The following is a 16,713-nucleotide window of genomic DNA, read 5'->3' on the forward strand; positions in this document are numbered from 1 at the left end:
AGCTTGGCACATCTGTATTTGGGGAGTTTCTCCCATTCTTCTCTGTAGATCCTGTCAAGCTCTGTCAGGTTGGATGGGGAGCGTCGCTGCACAACTATTCTTAGGTCTCTCCAGAGATGTTCAATCGGGTTCAAGTCCGGGCTCTGGCTGGGCCACTCAAGGACATTCAGAGAGTTGTCCCGATGCCACTCCTATGTTGTCTTGGCTGTGTGCTTAGGGTCATTTCCTAGTTAAATAAAGGTTAAATATAAAAATATACACTGCTCAAAAAAATAAAGGGAACACTAAAATAACACATCCTAGATCTGAATGAATGAAATATTCTTATTAAATACTTTTTTTCTTTACGTAGTTGAATGTGCTGACAACAAAAATCACACAAAAATTATCAATAGAACCCATGGAGGTCTGGATTTGGAGTCGCACTCAAAATGAAAGTCAAAAACCACACTACAGGCTGATCCAACTTTGATGTAATGTCCTTAAAACAAGTCTAAATTAGGCTCAGTAGTGTGTGTGGCCTCCACGTGCCTGTATGACCTCCCTACAACGCCTGGGCATGCACCTGATGAGGTGGCGGATGGTCTCCTGAGGGATCTCCTCCCAGACCTGGACTAAAGCATCCGCCAACTCCTGGACAGTCTGTGGTGGATGGAGCAAGACATGATGTCCCAGATGTGCTCAATTGGATTCTTGCAGGAACTGCTGACACACTCCAGCCACATGAGGTCTAGCATTGTCTTGCATTAGGAGGAACCCAGGGCCAACCGCACCAGCATATGGTCTCACAAGGGGTCTGAGGATCTCATCTCGGTACCTAATGGCAGTCAGGCTACCTCTGGCGAGCACATGGAGGGCTGTGCGGCCCCCCAAAGAAATGCCACCCCACACCATGACTGACCCACCGCCAAACCGGTCATGCTGGAGGATGTTGCAGGCAGCAGAATGTTCTCCACGGCGTCTCCAGACTCTGTCACGTCTGTCACATGTGCTCAGTGTGAACCTGCTTTCATCTGTGAAGAGCACAGGGCGCCAGTGGCGAATTTGCCATACTTGGTGTTCTCTGGCAAATGCCAAACGTCCTGCACGGTGTTGGGCTGTAAGCACAACCCCCACCTGTGGACGTCGGGCCCTCATACCACCCTCATGGAGTCTGTTTCTGACCGTTTGAGCAGACACATGCACATTTGTGGCCTGCTGGAGGTCATTTTGCAGGGCTCTGTCAGTGCTCCTCCTGCTCCTCCTTGCACAAAGGCGGAGGTAGCGGTCCTGCTGCTGGGTTGTTGCCCTCTTACGGCCTCCTCCACGTCTCCTGATGTACTGGCCTGTCTCCTGGTAGCGCCTCCATGCTCTGGACACTACACTGACAGACACAGCAAACCTTCTTTCCACAGCTCGCATTGATGTGCCATCCTGGATGAGCTGCACTACCTGAGCCACTTGTGTGGGTTGTAGACTCCGTCTCATGCTACCACAAGAGTGAAAGCACCGCCAGCATTCAAAAGTGACCAAACATCAGCCAGGAAGCATATAAACTGAGAAGTGGTCTGTGTTCACCACCTGCAGAACTACTCCTTTATTGGGGGTGTTTTGCTAATTGCCTATAATTTCCACCTGTTGTCTATTCCATTTGCACAACAGCATGTGAAATGTATTGTCAATCAGTGTTGCTTCCTTAAGTGGACAGTTTGATTTCACAGAAGTGTAATTGACTTGGAGTTACATTGTGTTGTTTAAGTGTCCCCTTTATTTTTTTGAGCAGTGTATATATAAAATTGTCTTCACCCCAGTCTGAGGTCTTGAGAGCTCTGGAGCAGGTTTTCATCCAAGATCTCTCTGTATTTTTACGGTTCATCTTTCCCTCGATCCTGACAAGTCTCCCAGGCCCTGCTGCTGAAAAACATCCCCACAGTATGTGTTGCCACCACCATGCTTCACCGTAGGGATGGTGCCGGGTTTCCTCCAGATGTGATGCTTGACATTCAGCATTCCAACATTTTCAGTTTTACATTTACATTTACATTTAAGTCATTTAGCAGACGCTCTTATCCAGAGCGACTTACAAATTGGTGCATTCACCTTATGACATCCAGTGGAACAGCCACTTTACAATAGTGCATCTAAATATTTTAAGGGGGGAAGGGGGGGTGAGAAGGATTACTTTATCCTATCCTAGGTATTCCTTAAAGAGGTGGGGTTTCAGGTGTCTCCGGAAGGTGGTGATTGACTCCGCTGTCCTGGCGTCGTGAGGGAGTTTGTTCCACCATTGGGGAGCCAGTTTCTTCTATCTTTTTTCAATGTACATTTCTTTGTAAACAGTTGAAGTCAGAAGTTTACATATTCTTAGGTAGGAGTCATTAAAACTCGTTTTTCAACCACTCTACAAATTTCTTGTTAACAAACTATAGTTTTGGCAAGTTGGTTAGGACATCTACTTTGTGCATGACACAAGTAAGAAAATACATTATCAAAATGTTCGTACGAGTTACATGCAGCTAAGAAAAACATGAAATCGCTAGACTGCGTGTTTGTGTTGTGCTTATGTTTGCAATACTGACAACAATGTTTGTACGAACATTTTGATCATGTATTTTATGTCAAATATGTAAATAGCTGCATGTATTCTCCTCCCATCCTGAAAAAAAGAACATGAAATTATGCTTACTGACGCATGGAATCCAATAGTTTGAACAATTTTGTGTACAACATGAAGTTTGTAGGCTACACCAGTGACCAGACAAAGGCGATTAATGAGGGGGGTTGGCGGCAGTGGAGCACTCAGCACAGCAGCTACGTAGGCAGCGGTGTGCAACCAGCTACAACAAAAAAAATCATGCACATTGGCAGAAATATCAACAAAAAAATTCTAGGCACGTTGGAATACAGAAACTCTGTGATTTGATTGACTGCCTGAGTGTAGACCGGGCTAAGGGCTGGCCACAGGCACGGTGTCGTATGGCTGTGAACTGAGTAGTACATGACGATTATACAAAGAGACTCCATCAATTATTATTGATCTAGCAAGATATTACTGTAAAGAGGAGCATTTTTACAGTATTTGTGTGTTTCTTTTTATTGGATAGTTTTTTACTGTGTTTGTATATAAAGGGGAAATTGTGTGTGTGTGTGTGACATTTTAGAGCATGGCATGTTTTTAGCTGTTATAGATTCTTCTGATAAACATTATCATACTAATATCAAACTATTTTACTTTCTACCATTTTTATATTTTTGGGATATACTACTGGATATATCCTACGTATGCATACGGAAATGATAACTTTTTCGAGTTCTTATTTTCAGAACTGACAGGTTAGGACTATGTATTGCACATATACAGTCTCTAGTGAAAGTCGATACACCCTTTCTTCACATTTTGCCATTGCAGCTGTGAATCATTTTGAATAGGATTCTACTAACAACTCTTAGGGCAACATTTATCCATTGTTTTTGCTAAAATTGCTCGAGCTCAGTAAATTTGGTTGGGAGTCATTGATGGACAGCAATATTCAAACCGTGTCTCTGATTTTAGGGCAATTTTAAGTCAGGATTGAGAAATTTAACACCTTTTGGCGTGTCTTTGGCATATACAATTGTGTAATTGTTATTGTCTAACTTTTTATTAGTGTTTACTCTTATTTATATTTATTTTGATCCTGACAGACTCCAGTGTCCCTGCCGGTGACAAACATACCCGTAAAATAATTTTGCCATCACAATACTTGAAAATACAGAGGGATTCACACTGTTGTGTTGTATTGGATTTGACCCAAGCCTGTAGTTTTTAATTTAGGTCAAAAAATAGAATTTCTTTGCAAACAAAATTGATTATGGAGTGTATTTTTTAACACAGGCTTCATTCTTATCGTGGTAGCAGCATCATGTCATTCTTTTCACTGGCAGAGACTGGGGAGTTTGTCAGGATCAAAATAAATATGAACGGAGCAGTCCAGATAAAAAGTTAGAGAAAACCCTGCCTCAGTATTCTGAATAACTAATCCTGGGATAGAGTTTTATTTTTCAGCAATTACACTAATTTCAATGCCAAAAAATAGGTGCTGAGTGTTCCTGAATGGTCCAGTCTCAGTCCTGACTTAAATCTGCTAGAAAAGGTATAGGTATAGGTATACGGTTTCAATATTGCTGTCCATCAATTACTCCCTACCAGCTTTATTGGAAGTCAGACCAGTGGTGCTGACATGGCTCGTACAGCTCCTTTGAAGCCTTAGGAGATGCAGAGAAGATGAAGGGTACCCGGCCTTTACATGATAAGTTTCTGTCACAAGGAGTTTCCTGGTTCAGTGTTGGTCAAGTCTCTCCAGGGTCCCTCCTCCAAGGAGTTCCTGAAGATGTTTAAGTTCCTCACCTTCCAGATGCCCACCTCCAAAGTGGAGGAGGTCCCCAGGACTCCTGATAAAATGCCTGAAATTAGAAAATGCTATCTTTGCTCTGCTAACATCTGTATTGCTTATATTCACTCCTGAGCATGGTTCTCACTAATCTGTCAGGTTGTCCTGCATTCCAGCACGGTAATTTATGTAGCCGGAATCAAAAGACATGGCTCCACAGGTTAGCAGCCACATTCCGATATTCCCAGAGGCACTCATCTGGAATGGTGGAATGGAGTGGGTGAGATTTACGATGTCAACCCATCCAGCCTCCTTTAAACAGAGAGAGAGAGAGAGAGAGAGAGAGAGAGAGAGAGAGAGAGAGAGAGAGAGAGAGAGAGAGAGAGAGAGAGAGAGAGAGAGAGAGAGAGAGAGAGAGAGAGAGAGAGAGAGAGAGAGAGACGGTTGTTCCATGCAGGTCTCCAGAACATGGACACTAGTGACACCTAGTGGCTGACCTCTGTGCGTTTCTGTCTCTAATTAATACTGTGAATGTTTAATGGATGACAGCACACACACTGAGACTGATTTACACTGGTAGGCTGTATCTCCCTCTTAAATTAACATGAACTTTACCCTAAGTAAATAACTACGAGTTATGTTTAAGTTTGCAGCAAGGAGAAAAAACAAACAATTTAGAATTGATTAAATGAATTATTCATAAATGCAATCAAAACAGAAATTAATAAATAACTTTCATTTTAAACATTCACACATACACACCTTTTCTCTCTCTTTTTTCTATGAGTGTAGGCCTACCCTTCCTCCCTCCCACACCCTCTCTCTCTCTTACTTACTCTCGATCTCACACACATCCTCTCTCACACACACATACAATCATACACCCCATCCAGCTTGCATATGGAGCCTACCTTCGAAACATCTCTTTGAGTAGCCTATTCCTTAAAAAAAAAATCCTGTGCCATCCAAATTAGCCTAGTCAGTGGTCAAAACATAGCGAACTGCGAGTAGTTTAAAATGTCTCACGAATCCGGAGCAGAAATAAAATAACATGCTGGGCCCACTTTAGCTCCGGTAATATTGGGCATCATTTTTACATTATTTTGTCTAGAGGCACACGGTCTTTGGCAAAGTAGCTAAAGGCGCAAGCATTTACTGTGTTATGTTCTGCATTTAAAAGGTGCGCTTAGAAGGTTACATGCGTTGAAGAAATGGAGACGTGATTGACGGCGTCAAGAGAATTGATGCCTGATAAATATGTCACATTCTATATTTTTACATCTTCTGATTTATGTTGGAAGGTAGAACCAAATCATATAAAGATGTGTCTGTAACTATATCATTATCCTCCATCAGTCAGCGTGCTTAAATAGGACAAAGTGGAAACTATATATGCTACCATTTGGAATTATAGTGTAATGTGCAATGCGCTGCTGAAATAATTTGGTTGTATTATAACAATATATTCCACTCATTATCTGGATTTCATTGATACACCGTGCTTTTACACCTGCATTGTTTGCTGTTTGGGGTTTTAGGCTGGGTTTCTGTACAGCACTTTGAGATATCAGCTGATGTACGAAGGGCTATATAAATAAATTTGATTTGATTTGATTTGATTTGATTTGATTTGTACGCTGATCATTTTAGCTGGTGAAACTGTAGCAGTTGCAGTAATGATGTAATTCACATAGAAAAGTTGATCTTGTGCAATACATCCCATAATATCTGATGATTTCTTCAACATACAGTGCATTCGAAAAGTATTCAGACCACTTGACCCTTTCCACATTTTGTTAAGTTAGTCTTATTCTAAAATTAATTAAATTGTTTCCCCCCCTCATAAATCTACACACAATACCTCATAATGACAAAGCAAAAACAGGTTTACATTTTTTGTGCTAATTTATAATCAAATGAAATACTGAAATATGACATTGACATAAGTATGCAGACTCTTTACTCAGTAATTTGTTGAAGCACCTTTGCAAGCGATTACAGCCCAAGTTTTCTTGGGTATGACGCTACATGCTTGGCACACCTGTATTTGGGGAGTTTCTCCCATTCTTCTCTGCAGATCCTCACAAGCTCTGTCAGGTTGGGAGTGTCGCTGCACAGCTATTTTCAGGTCTCTCCAGAGATGTTCGATTGGGTTCAAGTCCGGGCTCTGGCTGGGCCACTCAAGGACATTCAGAGACTTGTCCCGAAGCCACTTCTGCATTGCCTTGGCTGTGTGCTTAGGTTCGTTGTCCTGTTGGAAGATGAATCGTCACCCCATTCTGATGTTCTGAGCCCTCTGGATTAGGTTTTCATCAAGGATCTCTCTATACTTTGCTCTGTTCATCTTTCCGTCAATCCTGGCTAGTCTGCGAGTCCCTGCCACTGAAAAACATCCCCACAGCATGATGCAGCCACCACCATGCTTCACGGTAGGGATGGTGCCAGGTCTCATCAGACGTTTGGCATTCAGGCCAAAGAGTTTAATCTTGGTTTCATCAGACCAGAGAATCTTGTTTCTCATGGTCCGAGAGTCCTTTAGGTGCCTTTTGGCAAACTCCAAGAGGGCTGTCATGTGCCTTTTACTGAGGAGTGGCTTTCGTCTGGCCACTCTAGCATAAAGGCCTGATTGGTGCAGTGCTGCAGAGATGGTTGTCCTTTTGGAAGGTTTTCCAATTCTACAGAGGAACTCTGGAGCTCTGTCAGAGTGACCATCGAGTTCTTTGTCACCTTCCTGACCAATGCCGTTCTCCCCCGATTGCAGTTTGGCCAGGTGGCCAGCCACCTCTAGGAAGAGTCTTGGTGGTTCCAAACTTCTTCCATTTAAGAATGATGGAGGCCACGGTGTTCTTTGGGGACCGTCAATGCTGCATAAATGTTTTGTGACCCTTCTCCAGATCTGTGCCTCGACACAATCATGTTTTGGAGCTCTACAGACAATTCCTTCGACCTCATAGCTTGGTTTCTGCTCTAACATGAACTGTCAACTGTGGGACCTTATATAGACAGGTGTGTGCCTTGACAAATCATGTCCAGTCAATTGAATTTACCACAGGTGGACTCCAATAGAGTTGTATAAACATCTCAAGGATGATCAATGGAAACAGGACGCACCTGAGCTCAATTTCGAGTCTCATAGCAAAGTGTCTGAATACTTATATAAATAAGGTATTTCTGTTTTTTAGGGGTCTGAATACTTTCCGAATGGACCGTATGTACGTTATAAGGATACTGAAACTGTAAGACAGACATCTGCTCCAAACCTTACATTTTATATATTTTTTGACATGATTTGCAGTAAACTTGAAAACATTTTACATACTGGTACATAGCTAAATACTGTATGGAACATTTGATTTCACCTCTATTATTCCTTCTATTCCGCACTTCAAAAAGATCTGTTTTTAAAATGACATTATCTATTTTTTGCTATTGGATTACATTTGAGTTAAATCTAAACTGTGAGCTGATTATTATCGGATATATTGGTGACTAAACTAAGCGTTCTCGTGGTATGACTCAGGGGTGAAAGATGTGTGGAACTCCATGCTAAATCAAAGGTTCTGAACAAAAAAGAAACGGGGCATTACAAGTGTTTGCAGATTTAGTACTAAGAGTTTTTAAAATGTACCACTTACATCTGAACAATTTGACAAAGTGATTGACAAAAATATGTAGTTTGCATTGAATTGTATTTTCTTGTGAGTATCTTATTTCCACATAGGGTCATATTCTCATGTCCTCAACTGCCTTAAGTTCATAACAACCCCAGTTGGCCCATTGCCATAGGTCACACCATGTGAATGTGGCCAAAGAAAAGGGAAAGGGAAGAAAAACAATCAGATGGAGATCCCTTTATCGCTTTGTGTGAACCCTTTATCCCCCTCTCTTTATCGCTCCTTTCCTTTGTCACACACCCCTTTAAAGCTGCTTTTGTGTCTATAGACACCAATACCCTATAGACAGGGCAAGACATCCTATTTACCACCCAAAGTGGTAAGGGGTGAGTCTGGGATTTGGGGTCATCTAGGAGGCAGTGGTCATCTCCCGGTCAACTACAGTAAGGTTATTTTTCCAGCCCAGCCAATAGCCTAGAACTGTGCCTGGGCAACCCCTAACATTCTGCCTAATTATTATAAATGAGGGGCAGCGTAAACAGCAATTATTACAGACACTCAGTGGTATACACAAATCCACTTTAAATTGCTATTAAGTTAAAGAACCATCCATAATCCCAAGGCGGCTTTCGAAGAGAAGCGGATTGTTTGTTCCTTCATAATATAGACCGCTCTCATGCTCAGTTATCTCTCGACTTTGAATCTATCACGTTGATTAAATTAAAAGATTGCCTGTTTATTGAACAAATCGAAACCATTTCAAGAAATCACCAAGCCTAAAACCAGTGTCTCCAAATCTCTAAATAGGCATTGCTAGGATTCCCTTTAAATATTCATATCTGGCAAAATAAGTAGACCTTTATTTTGCAATGGTCGGATACGTGTCCATGTGCAAAAATATTTCTAGAACAGCTAAGGCAGTCCAGTCCACCTGTGTGAGCAAAATTCTTTGACTAGATTTGTGGTCAAATAGACCAGGAGCTGCGGCTTGTAAGAGGTGTCCATGTTTCATTGTTAGGATGACTAGTGGAGAGAGACGCAGCGCTGCAGTGTGTGTCTGATGACTCTCCTTGTGGATGAGAGCAAAACAGAGAGGGGGGAGAGGTAGCTAGAGAGAGAGGGGGCGATGGAGGGAGGGCAGGGAGAGATTGTAACACCCAGATGGCGGGTTCAGCGGCAGGGCAATGAGAGACTTCCTGCGCTCCATCACGCCCAAGGCCTGCCTTATGGGTCAGTCTTATTAACACTCCTCCTGCGTACGTGTGTGTATGTATGTGTGTGTTTGTGTTTGTGTTGTCGTACGTGTGTGTATGTAGGTGTGTGCGTCTGTGTATGTGAATGTATGTGTTTACGTGTGTATGTATTGCTTATACATCAAGAGAAATAGTGAGAGCAAAAATACAAAGAATGACAGTGGAACGTGAGCAGAACCTGATGTTCTACAAAAAGGAGTGAATGTAGAGCTCAAGGAGGAGAGTGGGAATCGGGTAGAGCAGCTGTCACAGTGACCTGGCATGGCATACAAAGTGCTCCTTCTCCTGCATCCTGCTTCTGTCATTCACCCTATGAGAGACAGTCAAGCCAACCTCCTCCCTCTTCAGGCATCGTTAGCTGTCAATCTGTCCTCCTGCCCAAAGTGAGCGATGGACCCATCCAAATGTCACCATTAGCCAGGCCCCTGAGTGGTAAATAAACGATGCTACTGGTGTACTGCAGGTGTTGTCATGGCAACCTGCGCAATCCCCCTCTCTCCCCGTGCCAGCCCCACCCACGTTCATTTGCACCCTCTCAATGGAGGAGTCATGGGGAGGTCAACGAGTCAAAGCACCGCCACAACATGGCGCTGTTCTCTCCTCATTCCACCTCCTCCCACCACACACAGTTATGAACTCAGGCCGCACAAAACATTCCAGATTGCCACGAAGGGCCACTTGATCATTTTTTTATTGGAGGAGAATGTCTTGGTATGGAAATGGCATGGCATCCTTGGCACCCACGGAAAGGTGTTATCCATTGTATTTTCACATCTCAATAGGTGGTCTACTGGCATCCCCATCACATGAAACATGTGTGTGTGGTGGGGGCTTCCTCTTTTGTTCCCCAAGCACTGGTGGAGGCCGATGACGTCACAAAGTGACCATCAGACCAACCATCAGTTGTGTCGAAGAAACACAATTTTGCTCAAAATATAAATTTTATGTACCCTTTAGTGAGTGTACTTTATTGTATTTATATCACTTTTCAACAGGAAAAGTCCCCCAAAAAAATCACTGGAAGATCATCTTATCAAAAAAGTCTGATATGCATTTTACACCTAATGAAAGGAGAAAAATCAGAAGGAGGTAGGAGAGATGGAAGTTAGGGCATTGTCATTGGAATACATTTCCTCCCTATGCTTCTCTACGAGACCTCCCCTTCCAGCAGGTGTACTCTGTATGAACCCGTAGTAGGCAGCGAGGAAGATGGAGTTGGCATGCTTGACAGACCTTTGCTGCCATTGGCACACTGTGGTGATGTAGCAAGCGTATTCAAATGGTGGCGTTAATAATCAAAAAGAGCTTTCTCAGGGAGGACGTGAGACTGGCTGCACAGATGGGCTGGGGAGATAAATACAACTTTCTGTCACTGGGGTTGGAGGAATGGAGCTGCAACAGCCCTGGGGGAGAGAAAATGTTTCGTTCCTACTCTCCGATGCCCCAGTCCGTCTGTTTTTCTCCTTTTTTGGATTACTATTCAAGCTAGCTTTCCACAACAAAACATTTTCGCTGTATGTTTTTGGTTTTTAAGATAGAAACATGGGTTTTTATTACTTCAGATATTAGGGCCATGTGTTGGAAATCACAGGGACTAGAAAATGTACCTTTCCACGAAGAAAATGTGTGTGCTTGCTTCACGTGTCTTAAAGCCAGCAAGCACATCAATTTGCCATTTTGAGTGGAGTATTTATCCACCTTCAATCACTCTGTAATTGCATTGAAACAGTCAGTTCTCAGTGCTCTGTGTAGGTGAACAGACATAATGATAATGTTCTCTCTGTTCTGCACATCCAGATGGATGAGCTGCTTATCATGACCTGCTCTAAGAACACTTCAGGCCTGGGCCATCACTCTGATCTGTGAGCTCTAACCGACCAATATGTCATCTCTGTCCAGACACAACTTATACGTTATCTCTGTCCAGTCACCAGTCATTAGGAGTAGGTCTGTTTTTCATTCCTCTGGCTCTATAGTGAGGTGTCAGAACTCTCTATATGATAGGAAAGGCTGCTGACTGAGGATGTGGGATCTATCACATCAGTGGCCAGAGAGACAGCCAGGAGAGGGAGAAATGGTTCTACAAACATGCATTCTACACGTAAACCTCATACAAATGGATTGATCGATAGATATAAGATAGCCTCTGGCTTTCAGATGTTGTACCCAGAGTGCGAATTACACCGTGGCATTCGGGGGGGAGGGGGATTTGATGAATGGAAAGAGACATCTGTTACAAAACACCAAAAAGTGTCATGACATTTAGCGATTGTCATTGGGTCTACACTCTTGTGGCCAGAATTAATTGATGCGCCTTTCTGACTGACAAAAGGACCTTTTTTGTGTTTAAGAAAAGGACACCTGAAAAGAGTCTTAAATATGGGACTGTCACGGGATGACAAGTGCTGCCACATGGGATTTATTTATTTATTTACCATGTGGGAGTGTTTGTTTCATTTGGAATAAGCTTTTATTTGAATATTTACCACTGTAGCAGTACAAATTGCATTTGAAACAAATAGGAGAAGTTAGACTTTTTTTTGCATCATGACTCATTCGGGGGGTCTGAGACCCCCCTGGGCCCCTGGTAATTCTCAATCTTCATGTACCCCAAAATAGACAAAACAAGGTATCAAGAGCCATTTTGAGGCAATGCTAAATTCTGTTATAAACCTATGATGACATAGTCTACTGAGCATAGTTGTGCGTGTTCCTCCTCACCATACTTGTGTCTCTCTGTGTTCCAGGAGTATAACATCCATGGCTGGTGGGTCGGAGAGCTAAATGGTACCATCGGTATCGTCCCTAAAGACTTCCTCCACCCTGCCTACATCCTCTGAGCTCCAAGAAGTACTGGATCACTCTCTTATCGTTAAGATTATAAAATAATTTAATGGAGTAATGTAGCATAACAGGTCTCCTGACACCCACTGAGATAGCCATTGAGAGAGCAGGAGATGTGTATATTCACAGCGCTTGGCCGGCCATTTAGGACATCTGGTGGCTGAAAGTAGAACTGCATGGGAAATTGAATCAGCATTATAGATGGGTTGGTTGTTTAGCAACAAAACCGACGCGTGCGCAACTATGGGGCAAAAGAACTGGCTTAGGTGGTTGACAGCATGTAAACTATATTTAGTCTCTAAATGTTTATTGAAAATGTAAATATATTTGCACAATGAGCACTTGTTGTCTCTCAAATACATAGTTACAGTTGTTGGTTAGCTAGCTAATTCATTTTTAGCCATATTAGCGTAGACGTGTCATGAGTCAAAACAAGAAATGGTATCAATAACAAGATGCAATGAGCTGAAACGAGCCACCTACGATTCCCCACACGGCAGCTTCTTCTCATTATTGCTAGCTATCTGACCATCCAGAATCATTACACAACATGGCCTTCTGCATCATCGACGTGCACGCATCATTGTTTCTTGACATTGTCAGCTAACCCATCTTTATAGATATTGATATGCTCAGTAATTCTTAATTATAGCATCATTGACATCATCATTGGATTGGGAAAAATTATTCCAACTATACGCCATAGAAAAAATATCACATTGCACAATACTACAGGAACTGTATGTTACACGTTCCGCTCTGATGATCGTTTATCTTTGTATTATGCCTTACTTCTACAGTTGAGTGATGTGACTGACTGCGTTCCCAGCCCCAAACACTGAACACTTCGAGATTGATGACAAACTGAGATATTTTATTATTTCGTAATATAATGTAATGCAATGCTGTTAGTGTAAGGTTTTTGTATAATGTTTTTGTAAAGATTGACTTAATTTCCATGCATAAATGACATTACCTTGGTCCTTCTGAGGCCTTTGGTCTACACATTGAATTATGGATCATGTCGAAAGGTTTCCTCTGTCCAATTGTTTCCAGTCTGCAGTACCCATGTGTGTGAATGGAAATGGACAGATATTTATGAAACATTTTGCCCCTGTGACTAAAATAGGAAATCCTCACCTCTGAGTGAACTGGGGGCTATTTGACATTACAAAGCATACTGACTTGTGCCTTCAACAGCCTTGATACTGACATTAAGATATATAGGCAACAAGGGTTCAGGCTTGCTCCACTATCTTGTTTCAAATAAGAGTTTGAAATTGGAATACCTGATAATTAACAATATCAAGAAAAATACTATATTTTGATTGTTGAGCTTGTACAAATATATTTTCTTAGCCTAATGGTTGTGTTTTTCTCATGGTTTGGACCTACTGGCCTTTTATGTCCGAGTGAATTTAACATCATGCTGTTTGTGACTGCTGTCTTTCTATACGCTTTTTTTGTGTGTGTTTTAAAAGAAGTGCACTCTCCTACACATCAACCTGGTCTCAGAGCATTTCATAATAAGAGAGATACAGTACATATCTGCGATCTCTAACCGGACAGAGAATGAGGACGTGGCTAGAATCTCGTTTCTTATGATTATCAGTCAAATTAGCTCATTTATAAAATATCAATTACTATGTATAGACTATAAATGACCAACCACACAGCTTTGGAGTAGTTAGAAGGTGTATTACCCTGAGAGGAGCTGGCTACTGTGGGAGACTACCAGTAATTGCGCTAAACTAACGATATGCTAACTTCAATAATCTCCTGCAAGCAAATACTTAAAAATGGGTTTCCATGAGTTCGTCGGACTCTCGGTAAGTTAAAAAACTACCTAAATCTTGAAATCTCACTGTATCCTTTTAAGCCATGTCAGTGTCTGGAATCATATTCACCATTATTTCTGCCATGAGTCATTTATGAGTTATATTATGTTTAAAACAATATCATGATAATACCCGCACACTGTCAAATGCTCATTTGCAATCAATGAACAAAAACCTTCTCACCAATTACTGTCACTTTTCCAGGATACTTTTCTCTCTCCATCTTCTCCCTTTTAGCTTAACCATAGTTCAAATTAAATAACTTCAATGTGTCAAATAATTATCCAAAGTCATAATGACACAGCCAGATATTTACATTTGAGTTAGGGCAGAAGATGACTCTGATTTAGCTGTACAAATGCTACAAATAATACATACATATAGCCAGGGGTGCAACTTTCTCTGCGGACAGTGACATGTCCCCCACATTCTGAAAATTGCTTTTTGTCCTATAGAATCTGAAACAGTGTTGGTTTGAGTGACCAGCAAGTAGCCTCTTTTCAAAGGCTATGTATCTCCGATATGTGCATTCTGTGTTGGAGACCACCCAAAAATGACCCAATGTGATTAGATCTTCTTTGAACTAAATTCTAATGTGCCTGAGAAAGCTACTCCCGAGCCCCACCTAGCCTTGATCTTGACTAAACGGAGCTGCTCTTCCTCCCGGGGACGGCCTGCCTGCTCCAAGACCTCTCAGTCATGGTTGACAACTCCTCACTACAGATGTTCTTTGGGACAGTAAAGTTTGAGTCGGGGTGAATTTTGATCTGCAACATAAATAATCCACTCAGATGCTGTAAAAGACTAGAAGGTACTATAACTAAGTACAGTAACACACATCTTCTGTATTTAAAAAAATCATACTAGCTGATACAGTAACTTGTATTTAAAAATATACCTTCTCCGTTTTTACTTTAACCTAAGATGGAAAAAAGTTAAACAAAAAGGAATACACAGTAGGAAGCGATACTGAGCCAGCTAACTGTAGCCGTTAACCTAATAGCAACCCTATAGGCTTGACAGGCTAGCGTTAGCACAGTTAGCTTAGCATATACATTATGCCCTTCTCCCCCGATTTCTCAGGTTGGCCGAGTGGCCAGCTCTAGGATCAGTCTTGGTGGTTCCAAACTTCTTCCATTTAAGAATGATGGAGGCCACTGTGTTCTTGCGAACCTTCAATCCTGCAGAAATGTTTTGGTACCCTTCCCCAGATCTGTGCCTCGACGCAATCCTGTCTCGGAGCTCAGCGCACAAATCCTTCAACCTCATGGCTTGGTATTGCTCGGACATGCACTGTCAACTGTGGGACCTTTTATAGTCAGTTGTGTGCCTTTCCAAAGAATGTCTAATCAATTGAATTTACCACAGGTGGACTCCAATCAAGTTGTAGAAACATCAAGGATGATCAATGGAACAGGATGTACCTGAGCTCCATTTCATGTCTTATAGCAAAGGGTCTGAATACTTTTGTACATAAGGTATTTGCATTTTTTTTAAACACATTTCTATAAACCTGTTTTCGCTTTGTCATTATGGGGTATTGTAAGCGTAGATTTATTAGGAAAAAAAATGTATTTAATACATTTAGAATAAGGCTGTAATGTAACAAAATGTGGAAAAAGGGAGGGCTCTGAATAGTTTCCGAATGCACTGTATATACACTTATTTCATGAAACATTAATATGTTATCGACTATTGAAACCTGGGCATCCAACTTTACTCGTTTAAAAATATGGTCAAACTTTTATCGTACTCGTCAAAATCTTGATTTGAGTGGGGGATTCTTCGAAAGTTGCACGCTCACTATTAGTAAGGGGAGACGGGGAAGGATAATATAGTAAGAGCAGTCTTTATCTATTAGACATGTTTGCGCAGTGGCGAACTGTGGATATTGAACCTAGGTCTTCAGTGTGGTGAAAAAATATTTCAAGATCTTGTACCAAACTCAAATCAAGAAAAATAACAGAAACTTAGCATCACTTAATGTGTTGAACTGAATCAACACATTACACATGCCACTCACACAGAGATAAGAAACTTGTAAATTTCAGACTTGCTGACTCGTTGAACACAGCACGTGTATAACTACAACTTGCAAAATGAAACTCGGACATGTCAGAGGTTCCTAGTTTCGAATAGCACTTGAACACGGAATATCACACAATCACCGAAAAATACAAGTGATCACAGACAACTTCAGCATTTTAACAACTACTTGCTACTTTGCAACTACTTAGCATGTTCGCTAACCGTTTACGCTTACCCAGGGATGTCAAACACATTCCAAAGAGGGCAGAGTGTCTGCGCGTTTTTGTTTTTGTCTAAGATCTAGACTAATTAGTGACCTTAACGAATTAATTCATCAATCAAGTGCAAGGGTGGAGCAAAAATCTGCAGACACTCGGCCCTAACCCTAACATGCGAGTACTAGCGAGTACTCATTGTCCGACACTGATTAAAAATGTCTCAGACCCTGAGACAAGACTGAGACTCAATAGGTGGTCTCTAGACCGGTCTCGAGTACTACTACACTGCAATGCATACCAACTTGTGCATCCAACAGCCTTGTGTCTGAAGGAAGGCAAAAGTGCTTGTTTTTTTTATGCCGACATGAAATATGTGAGCCACAAGGGGTCAGGATTGCGCCACCATCTTGTTTCATTTAAATTGGAATACATTATAATGAATAATATGAAATCATTGTTTTTATTGTTGCGCTTTAAAAAATATATATTTTCTGTTAGATATAAAAATGTCACATATGAACTTGCTTGACTGTGCAAGTCTGACAAATGTCTAAATGTCATGCATTAAA

At 41.6% G+C, this 16,713-nt stretch overlaps 1 protein-coding gene across 1 annotated transcript in view; it reads left to right on the forward strand.

Annotated features, from left to right (window-relative positions):
* The window catches only part of LOC124039872 (src kinase-associated phosphoprotein 1-like), a 45,433-nt gene extending 32,361 nt beyond the window's left edge, over positions 1-13,072 (forward strand). The window contains exon 12 of the mRNA XM_046356374.1: positions 11,964-13,072. Within this exon, the coding sequence (XP_046212330.1) occupies positions 11,964-12,056 (93 nt within the window). The 3' untranslated portion in view covers positions 12,057-13,072. The remainder of the gene's footprint in view (positions 1-11,963) is intronic.
* Positions 13,073-16,713: the final 3,641 nt, after the last annotated feature.

This window comes from Oncorhynchus gorbuscha, linkage group LG07 (genome assembly GCF_021184085.1).
Source record: "Oncorhynchus gorbuscha isolate QuinsamMale2020 ecotype Even-year linkage group LG07, OgorEven_v1.0, whole genome shotgun sequence".
In the NCBI taxonomy this organism is placed as follows: domain Eukaryota; kingdom Metazoa; phylum Chordata; class Actinopteri; order Salmoniformes; family Salmonidae; genus Oncorhynchus; species Oncorhynchus gorbuscha.